We start from the raw sequence: 26158 nt of genomic DNA on the forward strand, positions 1-26158 counted from the left end.
TAAGAACATGTCCCAAACCCAAAATAATCCAAATTAAAAGAAATTACAAAAATTAAAACAAATGAGAGACATAAACCAGACACAGCGATAGCTCTCGGGTTCTACGTTTCCTCCAGCCACCACCCTTTTCCATCATCACTGCCCAAATTACACCCCCTCCACCGACGGTCGAGCTGCCCGTGGACGAAGGAAATAAGGGGAGCGTCCCAACGGCGAAGGCTGTGGGGGCGGAGGGGACACTGAGGGGTCTCCCGCCGACTCAGGAAGGGGGGAGGGAAGAGGGTCAACACTTGGCTCCGACGATCTGAGGTAGTAGGGAGAACGTTCGGGCGGCAATGGATGCACTTGGGGGGGAGGGATGTAGGGAGGCTCCGTGCTGCACGATGATTCCTCCTCAGCTGTGTCCCACCCATCGTCGGACCCGACGGCCGGGGCGACCACGCCCACTCCCTCGCACTCCCATTCGGCCTCAGAAGTAACAGCGGCGTCTTCGGACGGCTGGGAGGGCGGCGATGCCCGCTCCTTCCTCGGCCTGCCTGGCCTGCGATCAGCTGTTCCTAAACTAGGAGGGGGGATGGGGCCAAAATAGGGTTTAACGCGATTCCTGTGTACCAATAGGTTGCGGAATGGGAGCTCCAACATTAGGTTACATGTCGACACCACTTTTAATATGCGGTATGGCCCCTTCCATGGTTTATGAAATTTTTTCACTTGCCCTACCTTCATACAAGGATCACTTAAAAATACGTAATCTCCTTCCTTGTATTGCCAACGCTTACCCTTCCCCTTCACGGCCTCTCTCCGTTTCCTTTCTGCTATGCGATCATTGTTCGCACACTTTAACCACATTTCCTTTAATCTATCCCTTAACCCAGACACCCCAGGGTGCTCTTTTTCTAACACGCCATCTTCGACGCATTGGAAAGGCGATACCATTTGACGTCCAAATACCAATTCATGAGGGGTGAAACCTGTGCTACGATGATAACTACAGTTGTAGCTCGCGACGGCAAAGTCAATATGGCGCCCCCAATCGTTGTTTCTTACATTGACATAATGACTGAGGATCTGCGCAATAGTTCTATGAACTCTCTCCACTCGCCCGTTGCATTCTGGGTGGAAGGGTGACGTCCTCAACTGATTTATTCGTAACAACTTACAGACCTGTCTAAAAAGTTCTGACATGAAATTAGTTCCCTGATCAGTAAGAAGTGTTTCCGGCACTCCGAACCTCAGTATCCACTGCTTCACTAGTGCCACTGAAACGGATTCAGATTTCTGATCTGTTAATGGTACCATCACTAAATATCTCGAGAAATGATCAAGTATCGACAAGATATACCTATAACCCTCCTCTGTCTTCGGAAGGGGACCCACAATGTCTATTGCAATAAACTCGAAAGGCCTATTCGCTGCTGGTAGTGCTTGTAATGGGGCCTTGCACCTACCATAAGGGCTCCTCTGACTACAGGCAATGCAGCCCTTTACATACTTCTTGACATCTCGCGAATAGGATGGCCACCAAAAGTCCCTTTTTACCCTACTTCCTGTTGCCTGTACACCTAAATGTCCCGACAGTATATGGTCGTGGCACTGACGGAGCACTTTCTCCCGGCAGCTGCGAGGCACTACTACTCTTTTTCCCATTATAGTTTCCTTCCATAGTATACCCCCATCGACCACGAATCCCTCTCTTCCTTTCCATTCAATACACTCGGAATCTTTTTCCTGCTCCTTCCGAAAATCTATAACCTCTTCCACGGATACTTGGTGAATCTTCCTGCTTAAGGCATCCGCATTTGCATGGGTCTTACCAGGTTTATGAATTACTTCGTAATCGTACTCGCTCAATTTCAAAGTCCATCTCATTAACCTGCTACTGGGGTCCTTTAATCCAAAAAGCCAAGTGAGCGCGGCGTGGTCTGTCAAAATGGTAAATTTCCGGCCGTAGATGTAACACCGGAAGTGTCCCACCGCCCACGTAATGGCCAAAAGTTCCTTCTCCGTCGTCGTATAATTCACTTCCGGTTTCTTTAATTGCCTCGATGCGAATGCGACCGGGTGCTCCTCATTATTGACCACCTGTGATAGGACGGCACCTATCGCGAAATTACTTGCATCCGTCGCTATGATGAAAGGCAAGGAGAAATCTGGATATACCAACACTGGGCTGCTCGTCAACGCCCGTTTTAGCCCTTCCACTGCTTCGTCGCACTCCGGAGCCCAAACGAATGCAGTTCCCTTTTTCAGTAACATTGTAAGTGGGCGAGCGAGAATGGCATAATCTTTAATAAATCGACGGTAATAATTAGTCATTCCTAAAAACGATTGTGTCTCCTTTACCGTCTTGGGAGTGGGGAAGTCCATTACCGCCGAAATCTTACTTGGGTCCGGTTGAATTCCCTTTCCGCTGATAATGTGGCCTAGATAGCTTACTTGAGAAAGGGCAAAGTGACATTTTGTCAATTTCAAGGACAACCTGGCCGACTCGAGCCTCTCAAACACTCGGCCCAGCCGCGCTGCATGCTCTTCAATCGACCCGCCAAATACAATAACGTCATCGAGATACACCAAGCACTCTGTGGGGGTCATTCCCCTGAAGACTCCGTCCATCATACGTTGGAATACACTTGGCGCGTTTCTTAGCCCCATTGGCATACGTTGGTATTCGTATAATCCGCTATTTACAATAAAGGCAGTCTTCTCGCGTGACTCAGGGGCCATGGGAATTTGGTGGTAACCTGCCGTTAGATCGAGGGTCGAGAAATACCTACACCCCCCCAAATAGTCCAAGGTTTCCGTAATGTTTGGAAGTGGGTATACATCCGGTTTAGTAATTGCATTTAAAGCACGGTAGTCTATGCAGAACCGGTACTTAGGCTTTCCGTCCTCAGATTTCTTTGGCACGATCACAACGGGTGAGGCCCAAGGGCTGTGACTAGGCGATATTATTCCCCCTTCCAACTGTTCCTTCACAAAATTTTCCACTAAAGGCTTTAAATGATGCGGAGTGCGATAGGGTCTCCGATAAATGGGACGGGCGTCACCTGTAGGAATATGATGCTCTACCAAGTGGGTCGCAGGGGGTGTAACCGTTAATGAGAACAAATGCCTGTACCTTCCTATTAGGGGATGCATAACAGCTTTTTCCCCCACATTCAGGTGCGTCAATTTCCCTTCAATGTCACTATCCGAAAGCTCGCACAGACTCGTACTCTCCACAGAGCGCACATTCCTATCGCATGCACCCTCAACATCATCCCCGCAGAATCTTTCATTTGAAACAAAATCTACATCGCTCACTGTCGCCACCACTGTGCCCTTGCATAGATTTACTGCCGACTCCCCATAATTACTCACGCGCACCATCGCGCTTCCTCCCCCGTCCACTCGACACAAACACCGGGCAACTAAACACTCCTCCATCTCGAGAGCCGGCTCCAACACGCACTCTTCTCCCTCCGTCCACTCCCGCCCGGGTAAGGGGAGGGATACGAGCTTCGATGAACGGGCTGGGATTACTTCCGCCGCTGGGAGTCGAACCGGCACATCCACACGTGGCCGGCGGCTCCAAGGTCCCTCATGACCCACGAAATCAGGCCCCTCCAGCCCCTCCAACCCCTCCAGCCCCTCCAACCCCTCCGCCTGTCCCACCGAAGAGTCCGTCGGTAGGATAGCCATTCCGCCCGCCCTCCGCCGCTTCCTTCCGCGCTGCCGCCTAGCTCTCCTCCTTGGTTTTCCCGCCCCAGGGCTGTCAAAATTTCTCTCGGCGACCTCTGGCTTCCCTCCCGGGCCGGCCGTCGACGCGTCCCTCGGTCGTTCCCATGACATAATTCCGGGTCCGCCCCCTCTGGCGGTGGAAGCCACGCCCCCCGTCGTAAATCCTCTCATGGTCGTCACCGCACATCCCGGCCCCTCTCCAAATGCCTCCTCTGACCGCAGTGCGAATTCTCCGGATCTCGCTCTTCCTCTCTCGGTCAAGGGAATTATTGACCCCCCAATTGAGAGTTCCCCCTTTTTCACGTCAATAACGGCCCCCGTTTCACGAAGGAAGTCAATACCAATAAGGCCTTCATACCCGCCCAAGGTGTCCACTACTTGGGCCCGAAGATTATGCACATCGCTTCCGAACCATACCGGAAGCACTACCTCTCCATAATTCCAAATACATCTACCCGTCAGACCCTTTATCCTAAAACGAGACCTACGTAGAACTTGCCCCCCACAGCACTCCTTAGTCACTAGGCTCACCTGGGCCCCAGTGTCCACTAACATACGCCGCCTCTTATATTCACACGTGACAATCACCGCTAAGTCCTCCATTCCCCCTTCACGGTGCACACATGGAACCAAAGTCTTTACCGGGGGCCTTGGCGGGCGGCCTGCTCGGCCCCGGAAACGTTTAAAGACGGCTCAACGCGCCCCCCGACGCGCATCCGCCCCCCCACTCGGCAATTCCTCGCCCAATGTCCTTGTCCACCGCAATTAAAGCACCGCATTCCACCCCTGTTTGCACACTCTCTCGCAAAGTGGCCGGGTTGCCCACAAGCATGACAGACTCCCTCACGCATCGTGAAAACGTTTCTCTCTTCCGTCTCCGGATGAGCCCTCCTCTCTGCCTCGCGTATACGCACGGCCACATTAACGGCTGCGTCGAAGGTTTCCGGCATCGCAAGACGCGTATGTTCCCCCACTCTGCCCGGCAGGCCGTTTAAAAACGCGTCCAAAGCCCTTTCATCCGCTTCGGATTGGCGTATCGCGGCCGCTGCGGCATCTTCCTCCTCCTTCCACGTGTGGCTGTTCAATTCACGAATGCGGTCCGCAAATTCCTCGATCCGCTCCCTGGGTGCCATGCGGACGCAAGCAAGCATCTCTCTGTAGAACCGTCGGTTTTTAACCCCCCGGTACCTTTCTAACAGAGACTTCCGAGCGTCATCATATGTTTTAACAGCCCCTGCTCTCTCCTTCGCCCGCAGGTGCTCTAGTGCCCCCCCGCGGGTGCGTAAGGTGATCACACTTAGCTTGTCGTCGTCGCTCCAACCACTAAGTTTCGCCACCTGCTCCACTTGAGAGAAGAACGTCTCCACGTTCTCCCCCGCGGCGCCAGAGAAATACTCAATGGAGGATACCATTGAGAATGACTTCCCCGTGATTTGTCCTTCCCCCTTTGTGTTATCCGCACGGGCCCGAAAACCTTCGTTTTCTTCCTTGAGAATCCGTAGTTGCGCGGATAGCTCATCCACCGCCTGCTGGAGGTTCATCTTGCGGCCCGATAAGCTGATCCGACCCGTCATTCTTGATTGTTCTCCACCTTTGTTTGTGACTTGATATGCAGTTGCTTCCCCTAGAATTTAGCAAAGATCCCCCACTTCGGACACCAGATGTAAGTCGTCTTCGCCGACGGTAAAGGGGTTCGGGGGAAGCAAAGCAGGGAACAAATCCAAATTCTCTCACACAAGCAACTTCCTTTATTCAGTCCCAAGCCATACACCTTGTTTCGCTGCACAACACCAACTGCCGACCCTAGCAGCCACAAGCCCACGCCCTGGAGTCACCGAAGGAATCGTTTGTCAGGCGACTCTTCCGATGACAGCAGGAACGTGCTTAATGGCTGGGTCTCAGAGGAAGTCCGTTCGAGGCGACCCTCGTCGTCTCGCACCTTATAATAATCTAAATGAAACTGCTCTTACAATTTCTAGATTTTGTGAATATGACCCTTCTGATTCAGTGAAATATAGGTACAGTGGAACCTTGATTTATCGTTTTTTAGGGGGATGGATGAAAAAAACGATGAATGCGGGAAAACGATCAATGCGGGAATGTTTGTCCGGGTTGCCTATGCGCCAGGAAACGCTGGATTTTTGCAAATTATGACATTCATTTATGGATTCAAAAAAGATTTTAGCTGATTACAGGAATATTATTCCTGTATCAAAACACTTAGGTCATAAATGATCGTAGTTTTTCCCGGCGAATCGAATGAATAAAATCTTCTGGGGTTAAGCACCGGGTCAGGCTTTTTGTGGCCAATGTTTCAATGAGTACCTCACTCATCGTCTTCAGGGCTGAGACTGAATTTAATTCAATTCAATTCAATTTAATTAACTGAATTTAATTGAATTGCTGAATTTTCACTGCTATTATGCATTTCTGTCCGATGTAAAAATTCTTATCCATGAAATGCCATTTCAAGTACACGTATTTACAAGAGAAATGTGCGCGTTATGACTCAAACAACTGATTTCGCCGTTGCAGTGATTGGTTATAGGATGGATCAAGAAGGCCAAAAATAGTTTAAAATTTGAAATGTTCCTTTCTTGCAATAAAATTTTTAATATGATTGCGGCAATGTGGCGATAATCGTCAGCGGCACGCCCACCTGAACCTTGGCTTCATCTCACTTCTTGTTTTCACCAGGGATCTCGCTCTACCCCCACCCCTGCCGTCATGTACTAGCGGACATACCGAGGCGTGCGGTAATATTCACGCATTTCTAGTCCAGATTCTTTTCTTCGTCTTAAATTGATTTCAGTCTATCTTTTAAAGTTCTCACTCGTGTCTTCGGAAGGGCCATGGTCCGAAGACGAATGAAAATAAAACTAATAAAAATGAAACTGGACTCTATTGAACCCACACGGAAAACACTCGCCGGTTTTAAGTCAACCCACCCTGGAAAGTATGGAACCGCTCGTTCGAGGTGAAGTTCGGTACTAATGCTATCGCGTACGGCGTAAGCAGAGCTTACTGCAGAGGGTGAAGCATTACCATAAGGCTGCACAAATTTTTTTATTCTATGGAGAAGGCAGCTTACCCACTCATTTGTAACAATAAGTAGCGTAGCTGTAGATGAGCAGAGTTTTTGAAAAAAAATCCGCATCAACTGCCGTGAAGCTCACTATCAGCTGCAAGGATATCGATATTCGCCAGAAATCACCATCTCTTATTATTCCAAATATTTCCTTGCTTAAGATGGTTAAATAACGTTATAAATTCTTTGTGCTTGGTATCATTCTTTTTTGAATTACGTGCACATCACTAATATCTCAATCTAATAAATGTATAATACCAATTGCGGAAAATCATTTTTACACACCTTTTGGGCTAATCGGTGATTCATGCAGCAGTTGACCTCCAGAGGATCTTTGAAGCGAGTCAGCTAAAAAAAAGTCAGCGGTCGAGAAAGGGGGAAGCGTGAAAAAGGTTTCTTTTGTTCTCGAGTAACTAGATATTTTCTTTCGAAGCTAAGGTCTTCGTAATACAATCCCTGCTCGAGCTAGGACCTTTTTTTTATTTCGGAGAAGAGGAAAGCTTCAGACGAGGAGAGGCAAGTGCTGAATGGAGGGGGATACTGGATCTTGGGAAATGCGATAATGTGACTATCCCACGGCACTCAGCTTCTCCCTAATGTATTTCAATCTCCTGGGGAAGATTCAAACTTTGTATCTCTCGTTATTAGCCATAAAATACACGTTGTAAACACTTCGTCATATTTTTGTCAAACGATGAATGCGGGAAAATTATACAACGGGACCGCGATCTTCAAACGATCAATGCAGGAAAATGATACTTCAGGGAATGATAGATGTGGGAAAAAATTACATTGTCTTTATGGAACTTAAATTTGGACCAGGAGCGGCGAACGATGAATGCGGGAAAACGATTAATGCGGGAACGATAAATCGGGGTTCCACTGTAGTGGGTTTCCACTGACAGAACAGTACTTCCATTGTTAACGTCACCCATTGATGGACTCTTGGATATTCTATGCCTCAAAATGAATAAACTGATACCACATTACTACGCCAATAAAGAACAATCCTCATATTTCAAAATAAACAAAGAAACCCTCAGTCATGAAAAGGCAGTTATCGTAATGGATTTTAGTGAAAACTTTTCATTTTAAATTCAGAATGAAGTTCAAAGTTAGCAGTGGACCAATATATCATCCACCTTGGCTTGATTTCCCTGTTAAGAAAGATGGTACTCTCACTTCCTCATCTTATTGTTTCATATCTGATGACATTAACCATGATGTTGCCTTTGTTACGGAAGTGCAATGTCACCTAACAGAATTTTTAAAGAGAATTTCGCCTGTGATCCAAGAGGTTAAGTACTTCACAGATGGATGTGCTGGGCAATATAAAAACCACAAATTTTATAAATTTGTGCCATTATTATAATGACTATGGAATGAATGCAACCTGGTCTTTTTATTCCACATGCCATGGAAAGTCCTCTTGTGATGGTATATTTGCTACCATCAAACGAATGGCACAGCAAATAACAAACAGTAGTTGGATGTATGAATTATGTGGAGATAATGTGAAAAACATCAACATCCATTACATTAAGTCTAGTGATGTGGCTTGGTCACATAGTAAACTTCTTGAAATATCCACTAAGCCAAAAACAATTCCAGGCACAAGAAACTTCCATCATTTTGTGCCTTGATTGGATAGAAAAGCCGCTGCAAAGTTCACTGGCTTGGATGACGAGTACAGCATTATATTTGATTTTTGTTCTGAAACAGTGGATTTTCCAGATAATTTGGCTGTTGGTTCATATGCAGCTTGTATTTACAGCAAGCACTGTGGTACATTTAACTAGTGGAAGATCTTAACAATGAAGAGGGTGATATTTCAGTTAAATTCATGACACCTAAAGGGCCCTCACCTTCATTCTATTGGCCAGAGAGATATAATTTTTGCTGTGTAACACTAGGACACATATTGTGTGTGCTTAATTATCCTGCAACCACAAGTTCTGGGAGGTCATACTACTTCTTGAGGAAGTGGCCAACATTTAAAAAAATATTTAGACTTTGTGAAAAACACTAAGACATCTTAGAATGTGGTCAGCCAGTTAAAAAGAGGAGGCTCACTTTCAAATCAAGGTTGTAACTAAGTTGTACTGTTTATACCTAAATTTCCAATGCATCACTAAATGAAACATTGAAAGAGTGAAGTACCTGAGAAATTTCTTAATTCAATCGACAACAGTTCCTTTTGACATTTGATAATGTACATTTCTGTGATGTCACTACATCTGGATAAGAAATGTATCTGCTCTTTGGACTGAGATTAAAGGAATGTAAAATATAATAGTTTACCATCGGTCATGCAGTTTTTTTTTATTAAATCTACCTCTTCTCGAATAGTTCGGATAGCATGAAATTAGCAGTACGTGGGGGAGTACATTCACATGATTGCTTATTTGTTTCCTAATCTAAGAGCCAGTAGCGTGCACTATCGTGAGATAATGCATGCTCTAATATTGTTTAATCATGAGTATAAGCTTACATCTCCTCTAAATTGTGTAATATCTATGTGCCTTGAAAAAGAGCAATTTTTTTCCCTTGACCATGAATATTTGTTTTACTAAAAGGAACCTCTGTCTCACGATTATTTTTCATAAGAATCTTTGATCATACATTAACCCTCTTAGTGCTATCCATCTTCTTGGGGTACTGGCGAGAAATGCGGAGGGTATTTGCATAAAATGTAGCAACTAGGTAAAATAACATTACAAAGCTATTTTATTACATATACGTAAGCATTTTTTTATTATTGATGTTAAACTGGTTATTATAGACAAAATATTTTTACGTTTACTGAAACAAGATATATTAATGTAATAAGTTATAGCAAATTAAATAATGTACTACGTAAGAGCCGATATATCCGCCTGCCGCACTTTTCGCCCGAGCAGCAAAAGCCGATATATCGGCCCGCCGCACTAAAAGGGTTAATGATTACTTTAAACTGAACCATGAGTCTGTACTTGCATGGCCTTTCCCTGTGGATGCTGGCAATGAAAATTGGTACAAGCAAGATTTTTTTGTAAACTTTATTTTTTTGCAGCTGAATTACTCCATGAAGAGAATATTTAATGATAATGGTGGGATCATTATGGACCACTTAGCTTTAGAAAAAAAAATCATGCCTTTTCATCTCACAGGAATGGAGTTATGGATGAAAATAAAAATCACCATGTGTAGCACGTTGCGGCAATGTAGGGGTCACGCCCAAATTTCAATTGCTCATATTTCGTTAATGATTGACAGTTGGAGGCTAAAGTTGTGCACAATTTCTAATTATACCATAATGTATGACCATGGAATGTTTCTTTAAAATCCGAACTGGTGGGTTTCAGGGCCTGGTTGATTTGAAATGGTATACGAATTATTTGGTTTTAGAAATCCCAGTTTAGACGAATGTTAACGGTCAATTTTAACTGCATTTGATAAAGGACAGATTGATGCCCATGCAATGCCACTCCACGTGACGTCACAAGGACCTAGATTTTATATGAGTAGTCAGGAGTTTTAGATTGTCTGAGATTACCACTACATGCATGAGGCACAGAGCTCAGGGAAACGTCTCTTACTTCCCTATTAAAATTTCCGATGATCTGAAAGTACAGAGAGTCCTCGTTCTACGTCACCCCGTTTAACGTCAATTTGCGATAACGTCACGAAAATTTTGAGACCGTCATTCGTTTATCGCCCCTTTGCTTCGCGATTACGTCAGGTCTTTTAAATTTCGCGCGAGAAAAAATGCGAAGCGGCAGGCGTTGCAGGTTGTACGTTTTGTGGGCGGTAATACAGTCACTGTAAACGAAGTGTAAAACGGTGTGTGTTTATTGCCACTTGCGATTACGTTTATTGCAAATTTTCTGCCAAATGAATTCTTCGGTAGGTGCGTAAATGTCAAGTTAAGTTTTAGCAAATTTTACTTGACATAATGGTTTTCTGGAACCTTAAAAGTGATTTCAAGGAATTTTTCCATGTAGAACTCGGATTATTTGTCATCACTTTTTTCGCCGTGTTCTCAATAATCTTGTTTCCTGTAACTGCGACGATGTTTCAGCGATGATGATGCCCAGACGACGCTCGACCGGGTGACCACCATAGCGAAGCCGAAAAGCAAATGCAGGAAGATACAAAAATAGAGAAGGATGTATGTCGCTGCTGCTATTGTCGTTGATGAAGACAGGAACTCGTATTCATGCCATAGTTTGGCATTCCCATCGTAAAAAATTACCCAGATATGATACGCTTTAATTTTTTCGCGTAGGAATTGTGAGGTCTAGTAGCTGATATTCACTTTTAACATCGTTTCTTATCGGATATTGTGCATCGATTAACGTAATTTCGTTTATCGTCACATTTTTCAGGAGCGGTAAGTGACGTTAAACGAGGACTCACTGTATCCCTCGTTTGATAGCGTATTAATTGTCCTTATTTATTCCAAGCACTACCTGCTAGCAAGGTACTCTAGGCTATGGCTATACTCGGCAGCAAGCAGTCTGTGTCGTAGCGGGGTTCAAAGACTCGTACCCAGGTGGTGTCACGCAGCAGCAGCTGGACGTCACAGGGGCTTTTCCTAACATTTATACTTAGCCGTCGTGTTTTCGTGCACTCGAAAATTTTCACTTCTCATTAAATCGCAAAAAAGTAGATATAGTCATTTTAAAATCTAAGAGCATGAACTGAGGTGCTTGAAAAGTTTCACTTTTAATAAAATGGCAAAAAATTTACATTTAAAAATCTAAAATCATGAGATACGTACCCCAGGAAATCTTTTGATTCAGGCATTAAAAAAATAGTAAACCACCCTATTATGAGGATGAATTCCAAAAACTTATCTTCATTTACAAAATTATTCAAGTTATTTTATAACAATTACTTTTAATGTGTGGTATGTACAGAGGACTCGTTAATGCGAACAACGTTATTACGAAGTTCTCGTTATTACGAAGTAAATCGTCGTTCTCTACATAGGTATATAGGTTTATCATCTTATAAACTAGGTCTGAGAATGCATCTAGTTCATTAGTCAAAGTATTATTGCATTTGGGAAGTTATCAACCCTCGATTGCATCATGCCGCATTCTTCTATGGAGAATCTGAAACGTATTTTCTCATTTTTATATATTTGCGCTTAATCTAATCGTGTGTATAATAAGTATTTTTGAAAGTTTCCAAAAATACGAGAATACAAACTTTGTTATAACACACATCCGGGTTTTCGGTCCTGTGAACTTCATAATAACGAGTCTACCATGTAGCTTACCAGTCATGCTGACAAGTACAAATTATTTTGTTCTTGCAGTAATTCAAAAGAAAATAGCGACATATATCTGCTTCAGCTTATTTTAATACTGAGGATTTTTTTCACCGCATCTCATATGGGTTTTAATATTCTAATGAAATACCCTCCTTTATATCACATTCCATCAAGTTTAATTTCAAGTATAGTGTTGACATAAGACTAAGAAGTAATTGAGCCATTGCAAGAATGTGATTTTTATTGATGTGATGCTGTCATGCACACAAAACAGGAGGGTGTGACTCTTGGAAATTGAGAACTTAAATAGGGTAGTTTCCTTCATCAAAGAAACCGAAAGGCATTGATTGCGATTTGTTACCCACCATTACTGTATTCATAGTACACAAATTATTTCGTTTTAGAAATACCGGTTTAGACGAATGGCAATGGTCCATTTTTATCCTCATTTGAAAAGGGCCAGATTGGCGCCCATGCGATTCCACTCCACGTGACGTCACAGGGACCTAGTTTCTGTACGAGTAGATAGGAGTTTTACATCGTCTGAGATTACCAATGCATGCATGAGGCAAAGAGCTCAGGGAAACATGTCTTAATAAACACCTATTAAAACTGGCTAAGGTCAGAATGTTTTCTTCGTTTGATAAGGCATTAATAATCCTTATTTATGCTAAGCGCTACCTGCAAGCATCCTGCGTCGTAACAGCGCTCAAAGCCTCGCCCCAAGGGCACCTCACATGGCGACAGCAGGAACCAGAATGACGTTACACGGAGTTGACCCAGCATTCATACTTAGCCGTCGCATTTTCCCGTGCTTGAAATTTTCCTCTTTTCATTTAATCGCGAAAAATAGATATCGTCATTTAAAAATCTAAAAGCGTAAAATACATACTCCAGAAGTAGTAATATTTCGATTCAGGCAATAAAAAAAATAGGAAACCAACCTATTCCCTTTTATCCCACGTGACGTCACAGGGACCTAGTTTCTATAGGAGAAGATAGGAGTTATACATCGTCTGAGATTGCCAATGCATGCATGAGGCGCAGAGCTCAGGGAAACATGTCTTAATAATCACCTATTAAAACTGGCTAAGGTCGGAAAGTTTTCTTTGTTTGATAAGGCATAAATAAACCTTTTTTAAGCCAAGCGCTACCAGCCAGCAAGGTACCCAGCTACCCTCTAGCATCCTGCGTCCTATCAGCGCTCAGAGCCTCGATCAAGGTCACCTCACAAGGTGGGAGGGGGAACCAGAAATATGTCACACAGAGAGATTTCCTTACCCGTCGCGTTTTCGTGCGCTTGAAAATTTTCACTTTTCATATAATCGAGAAAAACAGATATCGTCATTTAAAAATCTAAAAGTGTGAAATATTTACTCCAGGAGTAATAATCTTCCGATATAGGCAATAAAAAATAATAGGGAACCCCCCTATTATGATTTTAGATGATTTATCTTGTGTCTTTGTAACATTAATCTTTGTATCTGTTTCTTTCAGGAATGGGTGAGCAAGTTGGGGAAGGAATGGTCAGATATGCCTCCTGAACTGAAAGCCACGTACCATAGACAGTTTTCTTCAGCCATGGAAAGCCATCGACGGCAAATTCAGGAATGGGAGGAGAGAATGATAAGAATGGGACACATTGATCTTGTTAGAAGTGAGGCTCTTATTGAGCCAAAGGTTACCTCCAGGAAAACATTCAGAACTAGGCCAGTGGAAAAAAACAAGTAATTTTGCATGTCACGCACCCTTTTGTTGGTGACTTGGTATTGGCCATTGAATGAAAGTTCTCATTGAGCCCAAAATTCAGTCAACATCATTTCATCGTCAAAATGACATGGACCCTAAGTTCCTGCAAATCAAAGACTGCCGAGTGCCAAGTGTGCGATAATTGTCAATAGTGGGTGGCCTTGTGGTGCATCTAGAATAGTTCCACTTTTCAGTGACTACTTACTTATTCATTCATAGTGTACCTATAATTCCTTAGAACCTTAATGCATGAAATTCAAAGGATCCAAAAAAACTTCATTTCTTGTTTCGTAACTAAAATGTTTTCACCAAGTTTTTTATAATATGGCCCCAGCAGTGAACTCTATCGCTGCTGTTCAATCTCCGAAAACCTTCTCCTCACATGCGGCGAAAGGGTTAAAATGCGTTTCGTGGGCCCATGGAGTAGGTACTTCAATAATGGGCGTGGTACACCCTCCAAAGGGTCACTATTCTGGGACCCCATCCTCGATGAGCTCACCTAAGCATGACCCGTCTCATCGACCCTACCAGCAAGGGGCCTCCCTCCCAAAAAGTGACCACTCTGACTGCAATTTGAAAATCAACCAATCAATCCGATCAACAAAAAGTTATATTTTGCATTCCACTCTTGCTAATCAATCAATCGAGTACCTCTTTGAACCGTGTTTCTGCGATGAAAAATAACGATTTTGTTAGCTTTGCTAAAAACATGGCTGCAGACCACTGGAAAATGGCAACATTACAAGTAATTCGAATTCACCAAACTGAACTTCCTCTCCCATATGACTTGAGGATAGCTTCTGAGGAAAGAGGACATTTCCACATTCTACGACAGTGAATTGTATCTAAGTACTCCTCTGTCCTTCAGAGCTATTGTTAGTTGAAGGGAAGAAAACCAATTATCAAAATATGCTTTGAAATTTTGATACTCTGGCTCCTCAGACCCATTTCAACGTCACCCGAAAAGTGCATCTTCACAGGTTCCCTTCCCAGTATATATTTCAATTTTGTACTGGAGTCCCGACTGGGCAGCTCTCTTTAAAACTGAGAAACCCTACTTGCGCGCCTTGCTTTTGATATATTTTTTCCATTGGCTCCACCCCTTGAAAGTAATCATTTGCTCGTCAATGGAATGGAATAAGTGGCCTCATTAGGGTAGTTTCCTTCATCAAAGAAAACAGCATTGATTGCAATTCGTTACCCACAATTATTGTACTCATAATATACAAATTATTTTTTCCAATGGTTAATTTTTATTCTCATTTGAAAAAGGCCAGATTGGCGCCCATGGGATGCCACTCCACGTGACATCATAGGGACCTAGTTTGTTTGATATTGTATTAAAAATTCTTATTTAAGCCATGTGCTACCAGGTAGGAGGCTACTCTGCTACCTGCTAGCATCCTGTGTCGTATCAGCGCTCAAAGTCTCGCCCCAAGGTCACCTCACTTGCAGCAGCTGGAACCAGAACCACATCACTCAAGAGTGAGTTCTCTCGGCATTCATACTTAGCCATCGCGTTTTCATGCACTTGAAAATTTTCACTTTTAATTTAATTGCAAAAAATAGATATCATCATTTTACATCTAAATGCCTGAAATGTGTACTCCAGGAGTAATAATCTTTCGATTTAGGCAATAAAAAAATAATAGGAAACCACCCTATTGATACAATTGTCCATGTTAAGGATGATTCTTGGGCTTTTGGTGGTTGTTATTCACGAAATGTAAATACCGCATCAAAACAGAAAGCGATTGCAACTCATAACATCCACGATAGATATAAAAATAAACTTAGTTTCGTCTACCCAGTACATTGAAATGTGACATTTTGATTGTTCCCAATAGTAGGATAATACTAATGTGCTACTCCATTTCCTCCAGAGATGAGTAAAACACCACACTGTTGTTTTGGTGATTGACTGTAAAGGGATTACTCTTCATTCATAATGGTGAAAATCTCTTTGGATCAGTAGTACAAAAAGTAGTAATGTGGAGCATATGGTACCTGTGAAGGTGGTACTACTCTTACAAGCAGTATCTTCCAGTGACAGATCACATATTTGGGATGTGTATTCTCTCTTCCCTTTCATCACCTCTAGTGATGCCGATAAGGTCATTTCTGTACTCTGATATGTTGCCATAACTGAGTTCATCTAGGATGTCGGTGATATTGTCCTCCTTTCCAGACGTCTGCATTTTACGTTTGCTAACTATAAGTGCGTATTAAGAATCCGCCAAAAGAATCACCACATTACTATGCAAGATTGCCTTCATGTCCCATATTTACCCATCCTTCCTTGAAGACCCATTGTTGCTTTGAAGCAACACGAATTTTGAATCAAATTTAAAGCCAATAGAAACCATGTAATCAGCTTGTGTTTTCTATGATAATTGAATTCAAGAATGTATTTTAATAATGCATATAATAAAACATGATTTAATGATACTAAACGAAAAAAATCTTCATAACTACCAGAATGTCAGCGAAAATTTTTAACCTTTCAGCATGCCTCATTTCATTCTCCCCTGACAAAGCGATATTTTCACCTATCATCATCTTGTGGCGTAAATATTTACTCTGAAGATATAGCTTTCAATGAGGATGCCTAAATAAAATGCATACCCTACGAATTTCAGATCTTTGAATTATATGTTGCTTAGAAGCAACACTGGGTGTTTAAGGGTTAACCGCCACCGAGCGATATATCGGCCCGACTTATTTGACTTTTTTTTCGTGATTGTGGCTTTTTCAACAGCTGCAATTTAAGTAAACCCGCATAATTTATATATGGTTCTAAGCTATAAATGTATCCTTAGTATTGAGAAAAAATCTAGATGCATTAAATAAAATTAAGTACTTATAATAATTTAAAATCTGAAACCATGCTAATTCCGGACAAAAGCCTTGGCAGTCTTCGTACATCCCACCCCAAATGGAATGTCAGTGAAAGGGTTCAATACATACAATGTTTGAGACTAAGTCCGAAAATGCTCAAACCAAGATGGTGGGATTATGACTATGCTAAAAACTCGACTACAGCGCCTCCTGTGTATTGACCTCCTTGGGCCTTACAGCTGATTTCCCCCCTTCTGTAAAAAATTGCTTTGTTATGGTGCAATCCCTTTTTATAGTAGAAATTCTGGATTGGTACATAGTACGGTAGACTCTCGTTAATACGAACAACGTTATTACGAAGTTCTCGTTATTGCGAAGCAAATCTTGGTCCCAACAAAAAGGCCTATCCCAGCTGTAGGAAAAGAAACGTTATCACGAAAATTTCATTTTTACGAAATTATGAACCCCAGTCCCGGCATTGAATAAAACAAAGTTATTTTATTTCATTCAATAATGAAGCAATTCCACAAAATAACGCCTGATACCGTGTCTTATATTACTCAGTCCTGGTCCCAGCGGTTACAAAATGAACTTTTTTACTAAGTTCCACGCATGAACAATGGCATTTGGGTTGATATTCACTACGCTAAGTTTTGATAATCGCGCCACGATTAAGTTCTCTTCGTGTACTGTGACCAAGAGCGTCAATTATGATTCTTTCTTCACCAATCACGCAACTTCATATAATTAGCTTCATTCCTGGGGAATTAAGGTGACCGACTTATTACAGTTCGTAAATATTGTGTACTCTTCCTACGCACATTCGATTTATGAACTTTCAGAGATACCAGCATTCAAAGATTTCGAATTTGGCGTCTTTTGATTTCGCCGTTGCTACGCCATGCGGCGTGGAGGAACTCGCACTCTGAGCATAATCTGAAGAAAGTACCATTGAATTCGGAGTGAAGTTAGGAACTTTTCACAGCATTTCGTCCTTGCCACGGAGAGTGACTTTTTCGGCTCCCACAGCATTGCATGCCCAGCTAGATCAGTTTGTCGCAATCACGAGTTAGCGCAAAATTGTTATATGGTGTCACATTCTGCAGGATAACCGTACTCTTCGATGCCTTGCATACTGTCTATACCATTTTTCTGAACTGAATTCGGCTGGGTGGAAAATAGCAAGTAGCCAATCAGAAGCGCTGCCCCTTCCACCTCTCCGTTCCCCTCCATTCCCTTCCCTTTTCCCCTACGCTCCCCTCCATCCGGCCGACCGGCGTTGACAGCCTTGGGAGTAACGGTACTTTCGGGGGTGGCAGAACGAGCGCCAAAGCGATCTCCAAAGATTCGGTTTGGTAACACTGCCAGCTGGAGAGTGATATGCACTGCACGGAGTTTGGAGAGAGAATGCGGGCTCTTCCACACTTTCTCCTGTCGCTCTCCTGTGATTGGCTAGAAGAGTGTGTGGGTTGTGAGCATGCTCAAGGTCAGCCGCCTTCAATTCAGAAAAATGGCATAGCCGGCGAGAGTTGTCCGATGACGGCAGAATAGGAGGGACGGAAAACTCTGCACCACCGCGGTTTTCAGGCAATGGCTGTCCCCCAGACGCACCTCACACTATCGCCTAGTCATACAACGTTCTCAAATGCGTAAAGAGCACCGAAATAAGCCTGATCCACGAAAACATGCCCTTTCTTTCGAATAACTAAAACAAGTGATTTTCCTCTGGGTCCTTCACACTCGCAGTCACTTCCGGCTCCTTTCTCCACGGAGCTGTAGGCATTTCTCTTTCTTACCTGGCAATGCTGCCCTGACCTAGACCATTCTGCCTGTCATCGGACAACTTTCGGCGGCCGGACCGTAGGTTTATAAATTGAGGAACAAGGCCTTGGAACGCATCTAGTACATATATTGAGGACTTACTGTATTCGGGAAGATATCAATCCTCCATTACGTCTGCCGCATTTTTCAGTTGAGAAACTGAAACGAATTTTCCTTTATATTTATATATCCGCGTAATTCAATCGTCTTGTTCATATAGTTTTTTTTTCGACAATTTCTTAAGGAAACGTCCATGCAAACTTCGTTATTACGTACCTTCGGTTTTTTGGTCCCGCGAACTGCGTAATAACGAGGGTCTACTGATTCTTATTAGTGGTTTTTATTTGCATTATAGATGGATCTGACTTCTGGTAGAATTTTGGAATAATTTCACCGTCACATAGTGAGCAATAGAAAGTATTTATTCTCCCAACTTTGTCACAATTGAAGGGCAATGTCAACTGCAGAAACATCCTAAGTAGGATGATCTAAAGCTTTGTTTTGCCTCAAGATTTTCAGTAACCTCACATTGACTTTTATGGTGAAACAATCAGGTGTGCTCATTTCATTTTCAAAGAATTAAATTGCAGTACATGTTAATTAACATGTACCACAATTAAGAATAGAGGGATACATGATTTTTTGAACCCAGAACCAGCTCCAGAAGGGCCTCATAAAATCGAATTTTTTTTGCCAGCTAATTATAAGGTCAATCGATGGTGCCTCGGCTATCTCTCGTAATGGTGGGGGTATCGCAATAACCCGTGACGGTGCCTCGGCTATCTCTCGTAATGGTGGGGGTATTGCAATAACCCATATTCACTTTAACGAGATTGCACTGTACTTAGTAGACTTCTGCTAATACTTTTAACATTTTCCCTACCAAAGAGGTAAACGTGCGTTTGTACGTTTCTTTACCCAGGAGACGAAAGACATGTATTTTCGCCGGAGATTTTCCTACGCAGGTGAAAGAATGCCAAATATTAACATTTTATTAGGCTTCTTTGTTTCGGGACCTAACACTGAAGGGTATAGGCTTTACCCTCCACAACCGGGAGCAGGATATGATATCGCCACACTTTGGTGACTGACCGGCTACCGAGTCCCGTCGCCACTGGTTACCCATACTGGGAATGCTGCATTGTAGTATACGGAGCTTATTACATAATCCCTGGGAATAGACTTAGTGAAGAATTCTCGGGATCGTCACGGGCTCAGAAACTGTATAACTGCCGATTTTGGGATCGAGTCATCAAAGAGTCTATTGAAATAGGGTGGTTTCCTATTATTTTTAGTATGCATTCTTTTCAGGTTACCTCATTGACCAATTAATGCAGATATTTATGATTGAAAAACGATGATGATAACCACTTCTGTTTTACAGCTGCCATATTGAAACAAACTTGGCAACTAAGCTCGAGGAGTGAACAAAAACATTGCCTCAAGTTAAGGTTGCAGGCAATTTACTATACAGCAATATATGTAATTTATCAGTGCTGGTTGTTAACGGAATTCCAATAAGCGCCCAAATCTTATTTAACTTGCAAATAATGATGACCGGAATATAAAGCATCTCTTGAAATTGTAGACTGCAGTAGGCTTAACTCGTCAAAAGCGACAATAATAGAATTCATTGCGACAGTTTATCTGTTCTTCAGACTACTGCTTTAAATTGTTTTATGTTTATTTCGAAAAATGCACATAGTTTTCAACTTGCAGAAAATACTAATTTAAATAGAAGTTCATTATCTCGCCCACTATGGATTTCATCATCAATTTAATTGATAATGAAAGTCTAGAAAAAGGTCAGCAGGTACATGAATGTACCACGAGACAAGCATGTTGCTGTTGGGTACTGATACTGATGTTTCGAATTGCAATTGGGTGATAAATGAAACATTAGTGTCTTATTTTCACTAATCAATTCCTTATTAACAGCGTAGATGAGGTTATTAAAAGGAAATATCAACAAATAAATGAACACTTAATACCTTAGTGTTAGTCGTTTAGGGACAGTGACTTTAATATTTATATATATGACTTAATCAAGGCATGATATTTTATTATTTAAACAATCATTGACACCTTAAGTTGGGAAATATTGCAAAAATTTCTCAAGAGATTAAAAATCAGTAGATTATTGTATCTTTTACGATTTGAACTTTTACCGCTACTGTGCCTGGAAGATAACATTAACAACATCAAATGAATCTGAATTTGACAATGCAATTCCAAGCAAGCAGAAATGGAAACTATTGCTTCAACAGTTACATACTGTTTTGGGTCATATTAACATAAATATCCTGTACTACCTTCCACTAAACAGCATGACTGCTACATGAATGGATATTCCTCAAACCAGAAATGCAGGGTAACATTCTGTTGTCTCAGGTTTGCCTTCATGAAATTTGCATAGAATCAGGTTCGCCTCATAATAATGAGCTTATTTAAAACCCTATTCTGCCCTTTTGTATGAAAATCATCCCAAATAACTTTAGCACTTACCTGATAGCAAGGATAAGTTAAATATGGAGCAAAATATTCTGATGAGTGATGCAAACACTGAATAGATATGTTGATACCAGTGCTAAAGACTATAACATTTTGCTTGACATCAATGTTATGGCTAGAATCAAGTCTGGAAACCTTTCAAATGTTACAGGAACGAAATAAATACACAATATAAATTTCAATTAGCTATTAATTCTTCAACAATTTTTGAAATGTTACAAATAATAATGCTATTTTTTGTTACATTCATGGCACAACACAAACTCTTTGCACCTTCATCGTCTTCAGATAGCCAAGTGTTCATTAAATATTGAAGGCCAATTCCCTCCTCTGCCAACCTGTGTATCATATATGATGATACACCCCAATCACGCAGAGGTTTTAGAGTAGGAAGTAATTCCTTTTTTCTCTTGCTCTGATCTTGTCTCTTTAAGAAGGACTGCAGAGTAAAAGTGTAATGTAAAATCATACCTTCACCCACAAACACCTTTTCAGAATTTTTTTTTCAAGTTCAAGGCATGTGTTTGTGCATTATGCCCACTATTGCTGAAGTCTTGCAAAACTTCTTCTACTAATTTACCCTGAGCATAGGACTTCCTGCCTGGCAGCACTTTCTTTAAATGGGCAAGGTGTCCTAAAACCCTACAACAAAAGCACCAAAGTCTTCCAATTTATTGCAGTGGTTCACTGCTGCCAACACCATTCTGGCATCAAATTGCACATTGTGTCCTACAAGGATCACCTTCTTAAAACTCTTCAAGTAATCAATGAAGGCACATAAACCTTCCTCAAGTTCACCTGAGATGACTGGCTTGCCTTCGTAATACAGTAGTCCATCTACTGCTGCTCTAAGGCAAGTGATCTCACTGACCCTGTCTGCAATGGCCTTATGAGGGTAAAAGTAGCATGAAAAACTCGTGCTTCCCACTGCACCAATTTGCAGCAGCTCTGCATTCCCTGACAAGCCAGTCGTTTCAACATCAAAAAGCACAGTTTTACGTGCATCACCCACAGGAACAAGATCGGAATAAAAAACACTATTAATGTCAGGGTCATAGGCCATCCCTGTTTTATATGTTACCCCTTCTCTAGCCTCTTTTACCTTCAGCATGCCCATAGAGGAAAGATTTTTGAACAACCTCCTCCGCTTAAATGAGCATGTTTTCCTCTTCTCAGCCAGTGACTTTCTTTTGAGGCTAAGTTGTGCCCTGTAGCGGATTGTGTTGTGACCAGGGGATATCAGTAGACTTTTTTTTTACATCACTGACATATGTGACACCAACATTTTTTTGGCAGACTGCAGCTGCCACCCGGAAATCATTAGACTCAGATGACCCATAATGTCTCATTTTCGGTGCCTTACTGGCAACAATGGCATTAAAATTTTCATTGCATTGAGTAGAGCCACAAGGAGCCAAACAATCAGAATTACTGGCAATTTTCTGAAATACATTTTGTAACTCTCTTTGCAACCTCTCCCCTACAAGACCTATTCCTTTAGGAAGACCTTGTGCACACATGACTCTGGATCTTTCACATGTCCACAACATGAGCCATTTCCATTTTTTCAGTGAGCAACTGCCACTCTTCATGATTCATCACAGGAAAGTAAATGGTGAAAGGTTTTCGGAAATGGCTTAATAAAAGGACCAGTAAACTTCTAAGGATATCCTGAAAAAAGTAGAAAGGCTGCGAAAGTGAATATGTATAGGTGGAAAGAAATTTCCTGTACATTAACCATTATTTTTATAAATACACCAATTCCAAAAAATATTACCATAGATAATGTATTTAAATTAAGGTACTAGCAATAATTACCACTTCCTGCCCCGTAAAGTTTAACATATGCTGAGAATAACAATCAAATAACGTAATTAACAGTGTTCTGTGATGCCTTAAGGTAATTACAAAGGGCAGAAGCTGGACTTATGAGAAAATTGACATTGTTAACTGCCCGCATATTCTTTGTAACAATGAAGTGTATTCTACCTAATCGCCTCATAACTGCAATGTCTTCTTCAATATTTTAACTGAAAAATTACAGAACACCACATAACTCCGTGTAATACCTTACAAGTCATCTAAAAGGTGTATGTGGCACGTGTTTCAGTCGCATTATTTCCCATCGTTACTATTATACTCGCAACAAAATAGTTAACATGACACTTAAAATATTATACTCGCAACAAAATAGTTAACATGACACTTAAAATACAAATAAATTACTTAATTACTACCGTTGACTAATAACATTATCAACCATTCACATTAAAAGGCACCCCAAACACGAGCACGTTGTAGGTAACAAACTCAATATGTGTCAAGTGTAGCGAACATCTCACGCTATATTGCATTTTTTTGACTATTTTATTCTATATTTTACTCACCGGTGGAAAGTAAGGCCTGTTTTCTTCCTTTCCGTGCGATTAATGCACCCGTAAGCCGAGCAGCAAACCATCTGCGAATGCAAAGTTTAAATACCATATATCTGCCTAACGGAATGTTTCCGGATGTAGATAATAATATCCATGAAAATAAACACACTAATAAATATTTACGTACCTTTAAATGACCTCTGTAGCCACTGGTTTCAGAAAAAAACAATATTTACTTAACATGTAAGCTTACGGCAAATCGACGAAGCGGGGAAGAGCATGATGGCTAAATGCGCAAAAGTACCGTTTTGCCAGGTTATGCCTGGCTTCACCTCAGAGCGCTTATGCCCCCTTCAGAAAAAAATAATTAATGCGAAGAAGAAAATCAAAATAAGGGCGCACAAAAAAATGTACTGCATGATATCAATGATTTCAAAAGAATCAATGGATATAATGAAGTAAGTGGCGAGGGAAATGGACACGGCGGCCACTGCGGGTTGTCCGTTCCAAGTTCTGGGCCGGTAGGTGTGGCTTCTCGATCACGACAGGCACAGCTGAGGCAGTATTATCTCTCGGTGGTGGGATGCTTTCGTCCATATAGTAGGCCGGTTTCAACCTGTCAATGGACACTTTAGTTTCCTTCCCACGGATGCGTATCGTGTAGTGCTTGGGTGAGCGGTGGAGAACTTCGTATGGTCCCTCGTATGGAGGCTGAAGAGGCTTCCGGACTGCATCATTGCGGAGAAACACATGGGAGGACAGGGCCAAATCCGGATGCTGGAAAATAGCCTTGCTTCCATGCCGTGAGGTGGGTTGGGGGCGCAGGCTCTCCATAAAGGTCCTCAGCAGCACAGCAAAAGCGCTCTACCCGACCTTAGTACCTGTGGGAAGAGAAAAGAAATCTCCTGGGAGGCGAAGGGTTTCGCCGTATACCATCATGGCTGGCGTCGCTTTTAGGTCTTCCTTCCAGGCGGATCGGATCCCCAGGAGAACCCAAGGCAGGATGTCGGACCAGCTTTGATGATTGTGACACATTATCGCCGCCTTTAAATGGCGGTGAAAACGTTCCACGAGCCCGTTTGCAGCTGGGTGATACGCCGTGGTGCGGAGATGGTCAGCGCCGGCAGTTTGCGTGAGTTCCTGAAACAAATGAGAGGTGAAATGCGGGCCTCGTTCAGTGGTGATTTTCGCCGGTATGCCGAAGCGAGCAAACCATCCGGACACCAGTGTCTTGGCGACAATCTCTGCAGTGATCTCAGCAACAGGAAAAACCTTAGGCCACCGCGTAAAACGGTCCACTACGGTGATGCAGTAGCGGAAGCCGTTGGAATGGGGCAGCGGTCCAATGATGTCCAAGTGGATGTGCTGGAATCTGCCGGATGGCAGCGGGAAACATCCTATGGGTGATGCGGTGTGTCGCTGGACCTTGGACTGCTGGCATTGAAGGCAGCTGCGGGACCAGTTGCGGCAGTCCTTGCGGAGGGAAGGCCACACAAAGCGCTCCGCGACCAACTTGGTGGACGCGCGGATACCAGGGTGTGACAGGGAATGGAGGGTGTCGAAGGCCGGCTTCCTGAAGGGTAGTGTCAAGTAGGGTCTCACTGCAGAGGTGGACGTATCACAGAACACTTCACTATCACACCCAGGAATTTTAACTTTTTTTAAAGACAAGGAAGAGCTGGGGGATAAATATGATTTGAGCTCCTCATCGTCTGCTTGGGAGAGAGACAAATCATTAAAATTAATAGGAGAGCGGATTGATTCCACACGACTTAGGGCGTCTGCAACGATGTTGGTCGAACCGCTCACGTGTCGAATGTCCGATGTATATTGAGAAATGAAACTCAATTGGTTGAGCTGCACAGGTGGTAGCTTTTCCCGTCGTTGGAGGAATGCGTAGGTTAATGGTTTGTGGTCGGTAAATATTGTGCAGTGCTGAGCTTCAAGGATATGTCGAAAGTGTTGAATGGCTGAGTAGATGGCATGAAGTTCTCTGTAGTAAGCCGGCCACTGCGTCTGGCGTGGAGTAAGCTTCATGGAGAAAAATGCCAACGGCTGCCAAGAATTTTTCACGAGTTGTTGTAATGCAGCACCGACGGAGGAGCTCGAAGCGTCGGTGAATAGGCCAAGCGGGGCGTCGTTCTCCGGGTGTGCTAGTAGGGTGGCTTGCGCAAGGTTCTCTTTGCATGCAGCGAAAGCTTGGTCCAATGCCGGAGTCCAATTCACGGTCTGGCTGCCACGGAGTCCGGCGATGGCGGCGTGCAATGGAGCTTGGTGACTTGCTGCGGAGGGCATAAAACGTCGGTAAAAATTTAGCATTCCTAAAAATCGGCGCAAGCCGCGGGCGGTGGGTGGGCGGGGATACTCTAGCAATGCGATAACACGATCTGGTAATGGTCGAGTGCCCTCGGCTGAGATTTGGTAGCCCAGGAATGTGACTTCATGAGAGCCAAACACACTCTTCGTGGCATTGATGATTATTCCATTGTCGGCCAGGCGTTGGGAGAGGGCGCGAAGGTGAACTTCATGCTCGGCCGAGTCGTGTGAGAAGACCAAAATATCGTCGATATATGGGAAGCAAAAGTCAAAACCTTGGACAACTTCATCAATGAATCGTTGAAAAGCTTGACCTGCGTTTCGGAGACCAAACAGCATGAATGGAAATTCAAATAGTCCAAATGGCGTGGTTACTGCCGTCTTGGGAATATCCGATGGGTCCACTGGTATCTGTGTGTAGGCTTTTACCAAATCTATGACTGAGAAAATGGTGCAGCCTCGGAGTCGCACGCTGAAGTC

The 26158-nt window shown here is 42.9% G+C and overlaps 1 protein-coding gene across 3 annotated transcripts in view; it reads left to right on the plus strand.

The window, feature by feature from the left end:
- LOC124172630 (transcription factor A, mitochondrial-like) overlaps window positions 1–26158 on the plus strand; it is a 42850-nt gene that overhangs the window by 13972 nt on the left and 2720 nt on the right. For 2 of the 3 annotated variants that reach the window (XM_046552079.1, XM_046552077.1), the window contains one exon: window positions 13566–14353. In XM_046552079.1, the coding sequence (XP_046408035.1) occupies window positions 13566–13799 (234 nt within the window). In that variant the 3' untranslated portion in view covers window positions 13800–14353. Of the gene's footprint in view, window positions 1–13565; window positions 14354–26158 lie in introns of those variants that run through there. The other variant, XM_046552078.1, reaches the window with a different exon arrangement.

The sequence above is a fragment of the Ischnura elegans genome (genome assembly GCF_921293095.1).
Source record: "Ischnura elegans chromosome 13 unlocalized genomic scaffold, ioIscEleg1.1 SUPER_13_unloc_2, whole genome shotgun sequence".
In the NCBI taxonomy this organism is placed as follows: domain Eukaryota; kingdom Metazoa; phylum Arthropoda; class Insecta; order Odonata; family Coenagrionidae; genus Ischnura; species Ischnura elegans.